Source organism: Stegostoma tigrinum, chromosome 5 (genome assembly GCF_030684315.1).
Source record: "Stegostoma tigrinum isolate sSteTig4 chromosome 5, sSteTig4.hap1, whole genome shotgun sequence".
NCBI classification, from domain to species: domain Eukaryota; kingdom Metazoa; phylum Chordata; class Chondrichthyes; order Orectolobiformes; family Stegostomatidae; genus Stegostoma; species Stegostoma tigrinum.
Genome location: NC_081358.1, coordinates 100,673,222 through 100,686,984, shown reverse-complemented (window position 1 = coordinate 100,686,984; position 13,763 = coordinate 100,673,222). Strand labels below are relative to the sequence as shown.

General features: G+C 42.1%; 1 protein-coding gene across 1 annotated transcript in view; it reads right to left on the bottom strand.

The window, feature by feature from the left end:
* Window positions 1-13,763, bottom strand: part of zc3h3 (zinc finger CCCH-type containing 3) — a 262,536-nt gene that overhangs the window by 63,933 nt on the left and 184,840 nt on the right. The window contains exon 9 of the mRNA XM_048529264.2: window positions 8,921-9,052. Within this exon, the coding sequence (XP_048385221.1) occupies window positions 8,921-9,052 (132 nt within the window). The remainder of the gene's footprint in view (window positions 1-8,920; window positions 9,053-13,763) is intronic.

Genomic DNA, 13,763 nt, shown 5'->3' with positions numbered 1-13,763 from the left:
TTCTGTCACCATGGAAATCTATTCGTCATGTAGAGTACAATATACTTTAGCTTTCAATCTGTTAGGGAGTTCTGTACTGAAGACCTTGCACATTACTGAGAAATTTTATAACCTTCCAGTAGTTACAGTCACTGAGGCTACCTTTTTTTGATAGATTGACAATTAGTCCTCACCCCCAGGCACCTGCGATGTCTTCTATAATCTAGATTTCTTGAACAAACTGAAGCAGTCCATGACTGAATGCAGCAAGGCTGGGATAATATCCAAGTTAGGCTGATAAGTGGAAGGTGTGTTTGCACTACACATGTACCAGGCCATGGCTTTCTCCAGCATTGCTGAATCCTCCATTATCAACACCTTCAGGGTTACCAATGACCAGAAACTCAACTGGATTAGTCACATAAATACTGCAGTTGTAAAAAGAGGTCAGAAGCTGGGATTCCTGCAGCAAGTAACTCACCCCATGATGTCCCAAAGCATGGCCATCTTCTACAAGAAATAAGTCAAGAGTCTGATATGAATATACTTTACTGTCACGTACATTCAAAGTAAAATGCAGTGAAAAGTGTGCGCATTCACTTGTACATGAGTGCCATTCATAGAATAAAATAAAGAAAGTTAACTTAAAGACAGCAGCACAGTGGCTCAGTGGTTAGCACTGCTGCCTCACAGCACCAGGGACCCCGGTTCGATTCCAGCCTCAGGTGACTGCCTGTGTGGAGTTAGCACATTCTCCCTGTGTCTGCGTGGGTTTCGTCCAGGTGCTCCGGTGTCCTCCCACAGTCAAAAGATGTGTAGGGTAGGTGGATTGGCCATGCTAAATTGCCCGTAGTGTTCATGGAAGTGTAGATTAGGTACATTATAGATTAGTACGTTATAGGGGCATGGGTCTGGGTGGGATGCTCTGAAGTTCAGTGTGGACTTGTTGGGCCAAAAGGCCTGTTTCCATGCTGTAGGGGTTCTACAAAAAAGAGCCCAACTTCCTTCTTTGCTGCTATACCACCACTAGAGTCTCACCGAGAGCGTCCTGCTCCAGGCTGCACCATGGCACCATCGGGGGTCTACTCCATGTGGAAATGGACAGCCCTACTCCAGACCTCACAGGCTGACAGGCCGACTCAGCTGCCGCCTCCGAAAACGCCACCACCGCTCTGGAGTTCAAAGCTGCCTCCCCACTGAAGAGCTCTCTCGACCACCTGTGACTAGGCGCCTGTGATGCACCAGGTACGCAGCTCCTCTGATGCTCCAAGTACTTTGCACCTCCGGGACTCGCTCCAACTAATGTTCGATCCACCAACACAAACACAAACTTTTGGAGACGAACTCCTGAAGGAGGAGTAAGATTCCAAAAGCTTTGTTTTCAAATAAACCTGTTGGACTATAAGCCAGTGTCATATTATTTCTGATCATATGCCTACTCGTTCACCACGTCCACTTGTTTTGCACTTTCAGGAAACTGTGGACCAGTATGTTTACATCCCTCAATACAGTGGTGTTACTGAGGGTTCTGCCATTTATTATTTACTTCCTTGCTGCATTAGATCTTTCAAAATGCATCACCTTGCATTAGATTCCTTCAGCCAATTCTCCACCCAAGTTCCCAGTCTATATATATCCTGTTGCTTCCTCTAACAATCCTCCTCATTATCTTTATCGTCTGCAAGCTTATTAATCAGGCCATCCACATTCCACACCAAATCAGTTATATATATTACAAACAACAGAGCTTCCAACACCGATCCTTGTGGAACACCACTTACCACAGATCTCCAATCAGAAAAACACTGCTATTCTGTCTTCTATACCTAAGATGTGGAAGTGCTTGTGTTTCACTGGGGTGGCCAAGGTCAGAAGTCACACAACACCAAGTTATAGTCCAACAGGTTTATTTGGAAACACAAGCTTTCAGGGTCTTACTCCTTCTTCAGGTGTTGGTGAGACAGGTAGTATCAGACACAGAATTTGTAAGCAAAAGTTCAAAGGGTAGCACCACTGATGAAGATGTACTAAACAAATCTAAGATGCTGTTAAATCTTTAATCAGTTAGAAGGTTTTAATTGATTAATATGTATATGAAAATCCCTGAATACCTTTGAAGTCACTATCCTGAGAGAACTAAAAGTTCTATCAATGCAAAGAAGAAGTGACATTTTAGGTCAGACTATTCACGTCAGGTGTGAGGTCTCATTTAGAATTCTAACAGATTTGGTTTGGAGTCAGACGGGTTTTATTTCTAAAGTAGGAATTTATAAAATGCCAATTGACTGACTGCCTATAAATTGTGGGTTTTTTGAACAAAACAGAATGTATCTGAAAATACAATTTCACCCTATAGATTCACATGTGTGTGAGCGAAAGTGAGTGAGTCAGTCAGTTGAGGGGGTAGTGTGTGAGTCCATGTGTGTGCCTGTGTCCCTGCATGTGTATCCGTGTCCCCATGTGTGTCTGTGTGCATGTGCGCACGCATGTGCAGCAGAGAGAGAGAGAGAGAGAGAGAGAGAGAGAGAGAGAGAGAGTGTGTGTGTGCGCGCGCGCGCACTTGAGAGACAGTATGTGTATAAGAGAGGATCTTATGAATGTGTGCGCACACGCCCACGTGTGAGAGACTGTGTGCATGAGCGAGGATCTGTGCAAGTTTGTGCACATGTATGTGTGAGGGAGGGTATGAACCCAAAATCCCAGTTGAGGTCATCCTCATGGATACCGAGCTTGGCTATCAGTCTTTGCTCAGTGACTGTGTTGTTGTGTATCCTGAAGTCCGCCTTGGAGGACGAACCAAGGCTGAATGACCTTGACCACTGAAGTAATTCCCCTCTGGTAGGGAACGTCCCTGTCTAGCAATTGTTGCACAGTCTCCATTCATCTGTTGTGGTAGTGTCTGCGTGGTTTTGCCACTATACCATGCTTTGTGGCATCCTTGTCTACAGCAATGAGATAGGCAACGTTGGCTAAGTCACGCGTATCTGCCGGGCACATGGTGGGTGGTGTTCCCGCGTGATGGTCCTGTTCGTGTCAAAAATCTGACATATCTTGTAAATGTTGCCATTACAGGGTTGTACAGTGTTGTGATCAATGTTGTCCTGAAGGCTGGGTAGTTTGCTGCTAACAATGGTCTGTTTAAGGCTTGGTGGTTGTTTGAAGGCAAGAAGTGGAGGCCTGGGGAGGATCTTGGTGAGGTGCTCGTCGTCGTCAATAATATGTTGAAGGCTATAAAGAACATGGCGCAGTTTCTCCATTCCCGGGAAGTACTGGGAAACAAAGGGTACCCTATCGGATGTATCCTGTGTCCGTCTTCTGAGGAAGTCATTATGGTTTTCACTGTGGTACGGCAGAACTGGAGATCGATGAGTTGAGCATCACTTCCCCTTCCCATGAGGGCGTTCTTCAACACCTTCAGGTGTCTGTTTTGTTCCCCCTCATCCTCATCCAAGCAGATCCTGTGTATGTGTAGGGCTTGTCTGTAGGGGGTGGTTGTTTTAATATGTTTAGGTTGGGAGCTAGAGAAGCACAACATTGTGAGGTTATCTGTAGGCTTATGGTGGAGTGAGGTGCAGGTGTCCACCCTTGATAGAGATGCATGTGTCCAAGAATGAGACCGATTCTGAAGAGAGTCCATGATAAGTCTGAGGGCAGGATGAAACTTGTTGATATTGCTATGCAGTTGTTTCAGTGATTCCTTGCCTTGAGTCCAAAAGAAGAAAATGTTATCAATGTATCTGGTCTATAGAATTAGTTGGAGGTTCTGTGCAGCAAAGAAGTCTTCGAACCTGTGCATGAAAATGCTGGCATATTGGGGAGCAAATCTGGTCCCCATGGCTGCTTCGTGTGCCTGGATGAAGAACTGGTTGAAGGTGAAGACGTTGTGGTCAAACATGAAACGGATGAGTTGTAGAGGGTGTCTGGAGATTGACAGCTGGTGGTATTGAGTACTGAGGCTATTGCGGCGTTGCAGTCATCAGAGGGAATGTTGGTGCAGAATGCCAAAATGTCCATTGTGACAAAGAATGCTCCTGGGTCGATTGGTCTGTGGGTGTTGAGGTTCTGTAAGAAACCTGTAATGTCACGACAGAAGCTGGGGGGTTCCCTGTACAATGAGATTCAAGATGCTCTCCACATAGCCAGAGAGGTTCTCACACAGGGTCACATTGCCTGATATGATGGGACGTCCAGCTACAACCAACACTATACGTCAGATACGCTGAAGACATTTTCTTCTTTTGAATTCACAGCGAGAAATCACTGAAATAACTACATAGCAATATCATCAAGGTTCATCCCACCATCAGACCTACCACGGACTACTCTTTAGAATCATATTTATTCTTGGACACATGCATCTTCATCAGGAATGCACACCTCAATACCTCACTCTACCACAAGCCTACGGATAACCTCACAATGCTGTATTTCTCCAGCTCCCAACATAAACCTCCCAAGCCATACCCAATGGAGAAGCCCTATGTATACATAGAATCTGCTTGGATGAGGAGGAATGAGTCAGACACCTGAAGGTGCTGAAGGACATCCTCATAAGAACAGGATAAGATGCTCAACTCATCAATCACTAGTTCCAATATGCCTTGGAAAAAACCATAATGACAACCTCAGAAGACAGACACAGGATACATCCGATAGGGTATCCTTCATTGCCCAGTACTTCCCCAGAGTGGAGAAACTGTGCCATGTTCTTCTCGGCCTTCAACACATTATCGATGACGATGAGCACCTTGTCAAGATCTTCCCCACAGCTCCACTTCCTACCTTTAAACAACCACCAAACCTGAAACCATTGTTAGCAGCAAACTATCTAGCCTTCAGGACAATATCACCCACAACATTATACAACCCTGTTATGGCAACCTCTGCAAGACATGTCAGATCCTCAACATAGAGCACCAACCACCACGTGCACGGCGGTCGCTTACGTGATTCGATCTATCTTATACGCTGCAGGCAAGGATGCCCTCAGGCATAGTATATTGGCAAAAACAAGGAAGAAACTATGATAACAGATGAATGGACACTGCACAACAATTGCCAAACAGAGGTGTTGTCTCCAGTGGATGAACACTTCAACTGTCAAGGATAATCGGCCTCGGACCTTCAGGTACATGTCCTCCAAGAAGACTTCAGGATACACAACAACTCAGAGTTGCGGAGCAGAGACTAACAGCCAAGCTCAGTACCCATGAGGGCTGCCTCAAATAGAATCTTGGGTTCATGACGCACTCCAGGTGACTCAACCACACTGTATACTCTTACACATGCCCATTCGGACAGACAGACAGACAGACAGACACACACACACACACACACGCGCACAAATTCCTACTTTAGAAATGAAACCAGTCTGACTCCAAACCAAAACGCAAACGGATTCTAATAAAGGTCTCACACTGTAAATACATTGTCTGAACTAAAATGTCACCTCTTCTGTGCACAGATAAACCTTTAGCTCTCTTAAGATAGTGACATCGAATGAATTCAGGGATTTACAGATACATATTAATCAGTTAAAACCTTCTAACTGATTAAAGATTAAACAGGATCTTAGATTTGTTTAGTACAGCCTCATCAGTGGTATGGCCCTTTGATCTTTTACTTACAAATTCTGTGTCTGATACTACCTCTCTCATTAACACCTGAAGAAGGAATAAGACCCTGAAACTTGTGTTTCCAAATAAACCTGTTAGACGATAACATGGTGTTGTGTGATTTCTGACCTTTTATAACTAGACCAGCTCTGTTTCCATCCTGGCAGCTCACTGTGGTTCCCATGTGACTTCACATTTGAATCAGCCTGCCACAAGGCACTTTGTCAAAGGTCTTGCTAATGTCCATATAGTCAATATCTGCCACCCTGCCTTCCTCAATCAACTTTGTCACTTCCTCAAAGAAACGCAATCAAGTTCGTGAGATACATACTTTCCCCCACAAAGTCACGCTACCTATTTCTAATAAGTCAATTTTTCCAAATGTGAGTAAATTCTATCCATAAGAATCTTCTCTAATAATTTCTCCATGACTGACATAAGGCTCACTGGCTTGTAAATTCCTGAATTATCCCTGTTGGCTTTCTTTAACAAAGAAACAATGCTAGCTATTCTCCTGTCCTCTGGGATCTCTCCTATGATTAACGAGGATAACAATAGTATACAATTAAAAATGGCATACAATTAATAACTTTTCATTTGATACAGAGAATTCTGATAATTCTCTGGGGTGTTTTAACAGCAGTTTAACACCATGCTTGTAATTGAAGTCAGCACTTTTGGCATTATTTAGAGAATATTATTTAACCTGCTGAAGGCCTAAAGCAGTGTTTTGGCTCCTTCAGAAAATTCATGAATGATCAGCATTTCTGGATAGATATTCATAGATTAGTTTTAATTATCTGGGGTGTGTGTTGTCTATCAAGTTATTATTTTTTTCACCACCTCCTATTTAACTGTGCAATTATTAAAAATAGTAGTCAGCATTTGTATTCCAAAGCGCAAGATGGTGATAGATCAAGTCGGTTGTCACAGATCTTTAAACGTAGATTTCAAAATAAGCAATTTTCCCCTCTGTAACTATTCCAGTGGTGAGGAAAGAAAAATCTTGTACTTCTGTTCTAAGTTTCAAGATCTCTGAATGCCCCAAAGGCCTTTACATCTAAAGATGAAACTGCCAATGAATTCTAACTCAAAACAGAATGCAAAAAGCTATTAGGAAAGCACAAACGTTCAGAGAAAAAAAAGTTTAAAGAGCCAAGGCATCAACAGGTCCTCTGCTATAGCCCTCAGACACATTGGCCCAGAAAGTGAATACAGATGACCAGTAAGCTCAACAATCTCTCCTTAAACAATTAAATTTTTGATCGAGACAGAGATAGGTAGACAGACAAAAAGGACTGTAAAGAAAGAAAAAGGGTGAATTAGATTCAAATCGAATATTTAAAGAGAAATATAAAGGAAAATAAATTTGATTAGGAGGGAATTAAAAGGAGACAGAATGAAAATGTAAACTTTATTCATTTTGACTTGATTTCTTACTGTCACGAGGTACAGTGAATGTTGTCTTACACACTTTACAGACAGATCATACTATATGAGGGGATTAGGGTAACAGAAGAGAGTGCAGGACACAATGTTGCATCTGTCGATTATAAAGGTTGTGAACATTATAAAAATTTCCAAGTAATTTAGGTGCAAAAATGAGACTATGCAGCTTGAACTGTTTATCTTTGGGTTGGAGAATGAAAGACTTGTTTCAGGAGTATAAACCTCATCACTGAAAGCAGCAGAATCTTATAAAGTTCTGATCAAAGTGGGCTATAGCAAGAAGTGAGGCAAAATCATGCAACGAGTCTAACATGGTCAATCTCGACATCAAGAGCAACTTGCTGCATTTTATATGCAACAATCACGCATTGAGGTGACATTCTTTCTAGGCAACAATGAGATGCCTATTAAGGAGGCTCATTGCTTATTCACAACTTTATTAACTGTCTATCTCATTAATATTCAGCTTATTTTACTAAACCTGCCAAGCAAATATATGGCTGAGAATACTTGATTTGGAAATCATACCTGGTGACTTCAACTCACGGCTTACTCCAAAGGATCTCCATGTCGGACACCGGACACCAGGCACTAATATCTCAGGATGTGCTTCCTGGATACTGGACATACACCCACACCCATGCCCACAGAAAATGGCATCAGACGTGTGTCAGCATCCAAGAACCACGTGGAATCAATGAACCCTGTCTACAACTTGTTGCATTTGCTGTTTGGCACATGAATAGGCCTCTATTGTAGACTCACCAGGTTGATACCTCATATTTTGGTATGCCTGATGCTACTCTTGGCATGCCCTCCAATACTCTTCATTCAGAAACGTAATAAGCAAAGAAACAGAAGTTAGAATGCTGGTACACCTAAGAAGTGGTTTGATCATATAGGACTGAGCTGTATTCTCCTCACAATTGTCCCTCCCAGACATCTACATTTATTAGGAAAATTTAATGCTGGGGAGCATGGGGACAGGGACAGGGCTCATAGGAAGAGGAAAGTGGTAACTGACAGCCCTTGCACATTCTCCCCGTGTCTGCGTGGGTTTGCTCCGGTTTCCTCCCACAGTCCAAAGATGTGCAGGTTAGGTGGATTGGCCATGCTAAATTGCCCACGGTGTTCAGGGGTGTGTGGGTTATAGGGGGGATGGGATGCTTCAAGGGGCGGTGTGGACTTGTTGGGCTGAAGGGCCTGTTTCCACACTGTAGGGAATCTTATCTAATCTAATCTAGAATAAAACACATTTTATCGCAACTAAACCATCCAAAATTTACACTCCTGTAAATTTCCACTAACATCTAGACAAGATATTTCAACAGCAGCTCTACAACGTTAACCCTACATCATAATCAAGGTACTCAGTACCACCTGTATTCCATGGAGGATAGAGTCAGTGTGTTTCATAGGGTATTAAATCACCAATCTCTACCAGTCATTTCAACAGAAACAAAGGTTAAATAACTGCTGAAGAACAGAGGAAGATCATCAGTACAACGGGTTAAGCACATTGTCCTTTCATCTTTAGTACCTAGATTTGAATCAAGCACACTGCTCAGAGTTCCCTTTGAGTATGCTAGTATAAAAAAATTTTGCTCCAAGTAAGTTTCAGCCTGACGTGTAAAGCTAGGGAGCTTTAATTAGTATCCAATATTGCTATGTATGAAGCTTGATGTGTCTAAAATAAGACAGTGCTGGCAACAATAACATCCCTCAATCTAATGAATACTAAATTTATCATTCATGCAAAATAGATTCAAGAGTAGTAACAGCAAACTTTGAGACACATTCTCCTTTAAACAAACACAAAGCAAACATACTAATAACAAAGCAGTACTGATAATAAACTTTCCCTCCTATTAATATACCTTTGCTCCCAATGGGCAGTATCCTTTCAGGAAATCTCGGCAAACTTCAGCCTTCCTAGACACATACACATGGCTGTAAGGGCAGGTGTTATTACTGCAGATCCCTCGGAGGTAATAAGAGCAAACTGGCATCTATAATGCAAACAGAAAACAACATATTGAATATCTATGAGCTAGACATTCCAGAAAACAAAATAAATGAGAAACAGTAATCTGCAAACAATCAACTAGTCCAAATTCAAGTTGCTCAAAAGGATCCGTATGCAATTTGAATTATTTCTCAGTTCCCCTTAAGTGAATGCGGTCCTGTAGGACCTGGAAGTTCCAGTAATTTTATTGAACATCTGCATAGATGCATTATCCATCAACTAACAATTGCTTATATTTGCTGTAACCTGTTTGCTGGAATGCAGCTAAGTCTGGTGCTACACTATTAATCAATTCAATTCAGTGTTGCAGAATATAGAGCACAGTTTTGTCGGATTTAATTGCATATTGGTAACTTTTCGTTAATAGTGCTCTGGGATCATTGCTTTCTTACAATCTGCTACAGGCAATCTGTGCCCTTGCTTTGCTACACAACTTATCGCTGACCAATTTCACAGTGTGTAAAAAGTAAAGAGCCTGTATCCACAAAACTCATGTTTCTGGAAAAGGTATACACGCAGTTCAGTAAAAATACACACGAACAGGAGGCTGAAAGAACAGCAAGCCAGGCAGTATCTGGAGGAAAGGAGAAGTCAACACTTTGGGTTTTACACTTCTTTGGGACTGAATGTGGGGATGGGGAGAGCTGTAGATAAAGGAGAGGAAAGGGGTAACGGAATGGTGATAATAGGTGGACGCTGGTGGACGATGGGAGGGATGAATCGAGTTGATAGCTGGGAGGGAGGGTCAGTAGGTGGAATGGAAGGGAGGAGGTGGGGCTGGAAAGGGAACCTGGGAAGAAGGATGGGTGGGAAGGTTATTTGAAATTAGAGAATTCAATGAGTCCTCCAGGCTGTATAGTGCCCAGGCGGAAAACAAGGTGTGCTGTTCCTCAAATTTGCGTTCTGCATCACTGCAGCAGGCCAAAGACTGACATGTCACATGGGATTGGCAGTGGAGGGTCGAGGGTTTGGTGGTGGTGGATGGCGCAGTTGAAATGAGCAGTGACCAGGAGGTTAGGCTGACCATTGTGGGACAGGCGAATATGCTCAGTGAAACAGTCTCACCGATGTAGAGAAGACCACATCAGGAGGACCAGATGCAGCAGACTAGGATGGAGGAGACACATGTGAAGATCTGTTCAGGGTCCTGGATGGAGATGTGGGAGATGGTGTGTGAGCAGGTACAGATATCACTGGTTTAACACTCCTATTGTGCTCCTGTCCTGAACCCTCATTGTGAGAAAGGGCCTGAAAGGTAGGAGGGGTGCATGAGGAAACATAGCAAAGGAGAGAGCAAATCAAGAGCAAGTTGGCAAGCACAATGGTCGAGGGGGTTGCAGGATTAAAGTGGAGAGTGGGAGCATTGGAAAAGAGATACCAAGTGTTAGGGTCTAGGTAGAGGTGGCAAGTGGGAGGATGAAGAGGCAGAGCAGGAGAGGCAGTGAAACAGGAAAAACAGTGAGGGGGCAAAAGGAAGAAGTGTTTAATGGAAACGTAGAGGGAAATGAAACAATCAGGAGAGGTAGTGGGTGGGAGGGTGAAGTGTGAAAAAGCAGTGAAAAGGAAAGGTCTTGAAAGACAGGTGGTATGTAAGATGGTCAGGAAGTGAAGTGACCAGCAAGGGGAGAGGGAGGTGAGTGAGGGTTAGGGGATGCATGTGTGGCAAGTGGAAGAGGTAATTAGTAGAACTGTGAAAAGAGAAGGTGGCAAGCAGGAAGTTGGGGATAGAGGTGTGGAAGAAGAGAGGCAGCAAATAGTTTTGGAATGAGTTGGTGAGTAGTAGTTTGTTTTTTTTTGCAACGGACTCAATGTGCTATAGGTAGATATACTAAAGTCCACATTTACAAACCCCACTAAAGCTTGAAAATATACTCTCAGAATCTGTCTTAAATGAAATATACCTTCATAATATTTATTCCAAATTTACAAAATACCAAGGATCACAAATACTATTGCTAGACCTGGTTCTTGATAATGATGTCTGCCAAATGGATAAAGTGTCACTAGGGGAATATCAGGGGACAGTGAAGATTGTACCATAAAGTTTAGTTTGTCTACAGGAAACAGAAAATGAGTAACTGGCAGTAGGAATAACTAACTGAGGGAAAACCAAATTCAGTTAAGAAAGAATTGATCTGGCTTGGAACATTGGAATCAAAGATTGGAGGCAAAGTTGTTACTGAACAATGGGCTGTCTTTTAAGGCAAATAAATCCAAACGTCTCTGTAAGATGAAATTACGACAAAAATGAAAGTTCTCTTATACCAAATGTCCAGTAGTAATACAACTAAGAATGAGACTCAACCGAGAAGGCTTGGTGAGGAGATGTAAAAGCAAATGACAGAAGTAAAGACAGAGAAGGAATGGAGACTAGCAGATAGCAAAAAAAGGAATCCAAAATCTTTTACACTTGTATTTACTTGTTTACTTATCTTCATAAAGAAAGACGCTGCATAGGTCACGGTGAAAGAGGAGGTAATTCAGACACTTGGAGGGAATATTGAATGCACTCAACATAGTCTAAGGAAGACTAGAAAACTAAGAATGGTGACAGAGAACTGGAGAAGAGCAAATGTTATACTCCTGTTCAAAAAAAGTGTGAAGTAAGCTCAGCAGCTACAGGTAGTTTACCCTCAGTAATTAAGAAGCTTCTAGAAACAATAAATTACACAAAATAAAATGCCACTTAGGTGAATGCAGGTTAATTATGGAATTAATTATGTTAATTATAGCCCTAATAAGACAAGTCATATGTTCACATTCATTTGCCACCCTTGTCCTTCTAGGAATTTGAGGACATAGGTTTCTAAGGTGATGTAAAAGGAGCCTTGGTGTGTTGCCGTGGTCTGTCTCGTAAATCGTGTACATTGCAGTTGATAGGAGAAGCAAATAACTGTTTAACATGCTGGACCATTTTTTTCTTCAATCTATTATAAGATGGGGATCTGTCTGGCAAAGCCAGCATTTATTGACCATTGTATTTGCCCCTGAACTTTGAGTGGCTTGCCAGGCCATTGTTGGCATCAATTAAGAATTCATAAAAGTGTTTTGGTGCAGAGGGAGGCTGTTCAGGCCTGTCTGTATGACTCTCCAAGTGAGCATCATGACTTTCTGCTTTTATTTTTTTCTTTCCCCCATGCCCTTCCACATTGAAGCATTATTTAAATAGAAACAGTGTTGCTGGGTCAACCTGCTGGACCTCCTTTCCTCATAGCATTGTAGGTCCACCCACACAAAGTGGATTGCAACAGTTAAAGAAGGCAGCTCACCACCTACCTTCTCAAAGGTAACTACGGTTTAGCAATAAATACTAGCTCAGCCAGTTTTGCCCACATCCCAAAAATTAATTTGAAAAAGGGTTTGGATCTAGAATGTAATGCCTGCAAGTACAGTGGAGGCCAGTTCAATGGAGGCACAGATGAGAGCATTGAATGATTTGCTGAAAAGGAAGAACATGCAGTGCCATTGTAGAAGGCTGGGGAGTAATATTTAGTAAACTGCTCTTTCAGAGAATCATAATAACATGCTGGACTAATAGGTCTCTTTCTGTACCACACTTTCGTTGACTCTGTGCCTGAACAAGGGGAGATGGTGGAGTAACACTAAGGTTTCTGGACCAGCAATCCTAAAATTTTAGCTAATGCTCTGGGGGGATGGGCAGCTGGTGGAAATTAAATTAAATTTATAAAATTTATAAATGAATTGAATTACACAGCAGTAAAACTGACTAAGAAACTGTTATCTGTTGAGATTAAAGCCATCTTGTTCAATAAGCCCTTGAGGAGAGGGAATCTGCCATTCTTACCTAGTCTGGCCTGTATGTGACTCCAAATCCACAGCAATGGCTTTTTTGTGGTTAATTTCTGGTCTTAAATAGAATGGTGAGAAATCATGGTTCCGGGTTTTAAAGAAACAAAAAGGTGTGCTTAAGACAGGTATAAGGCAGAAAATACAATTGAGAATCAAAAGGAATACCAAAGATTTGAGGGGCGGGCAAGTGAGAAATCAAATAGGGGATGTCAACAGGAACCATGAGAAAAGACTAGCAGCTAATGAGAGGGGAAGTCCCAAAGTCTTCTACAGGCATATAGTGCATGATTGGAGGAATAGGGCTAATCAGAGACCAAAAAATGGATTTACAGATAGAGACAGGGAGTGTGGCTGAGATATTAAACAAATGCTTTGCATCTGTCTTCACAAACAAGGAAGATGCTGCCCAGGCAACGATGACACAGGAAGAAGTCCTCAATAGAAGGGATCAAAATTAGTAAGGAACAAGCCTTAAGATAGCTTGACGGCACTTAAAGTTGACAAGGCACTGCACCAGATGTGATGCATCCAAGGGTTTTGAAGTAAGTGAGGGATGAAATGATAGAGACACTGGCCATAATATTCAGTCTTCTTTAGGCTCCAGAGTGGTGCCAACAGACTGGAGAATGGTTAACATTATGGCCATGTTCAAAAAAAGATTGTAAGGCTAATTTCAGCAATTAAAGACCCGTCAGTTTGAACTTTAGTGGTTTAGAAATTATTGGAAACAATTATATAGGATACAATCAGTAGTCACATATAAAAATGTAGGTTGATCAGGAAGAGTCAGCATGAATTTCTAAAGGAAAAGAACATTAAACATTTTTAATGAAGTTTTTCAAAAGCGATAATGTAAAGGATTGGTGACAGTAACACTAATGACA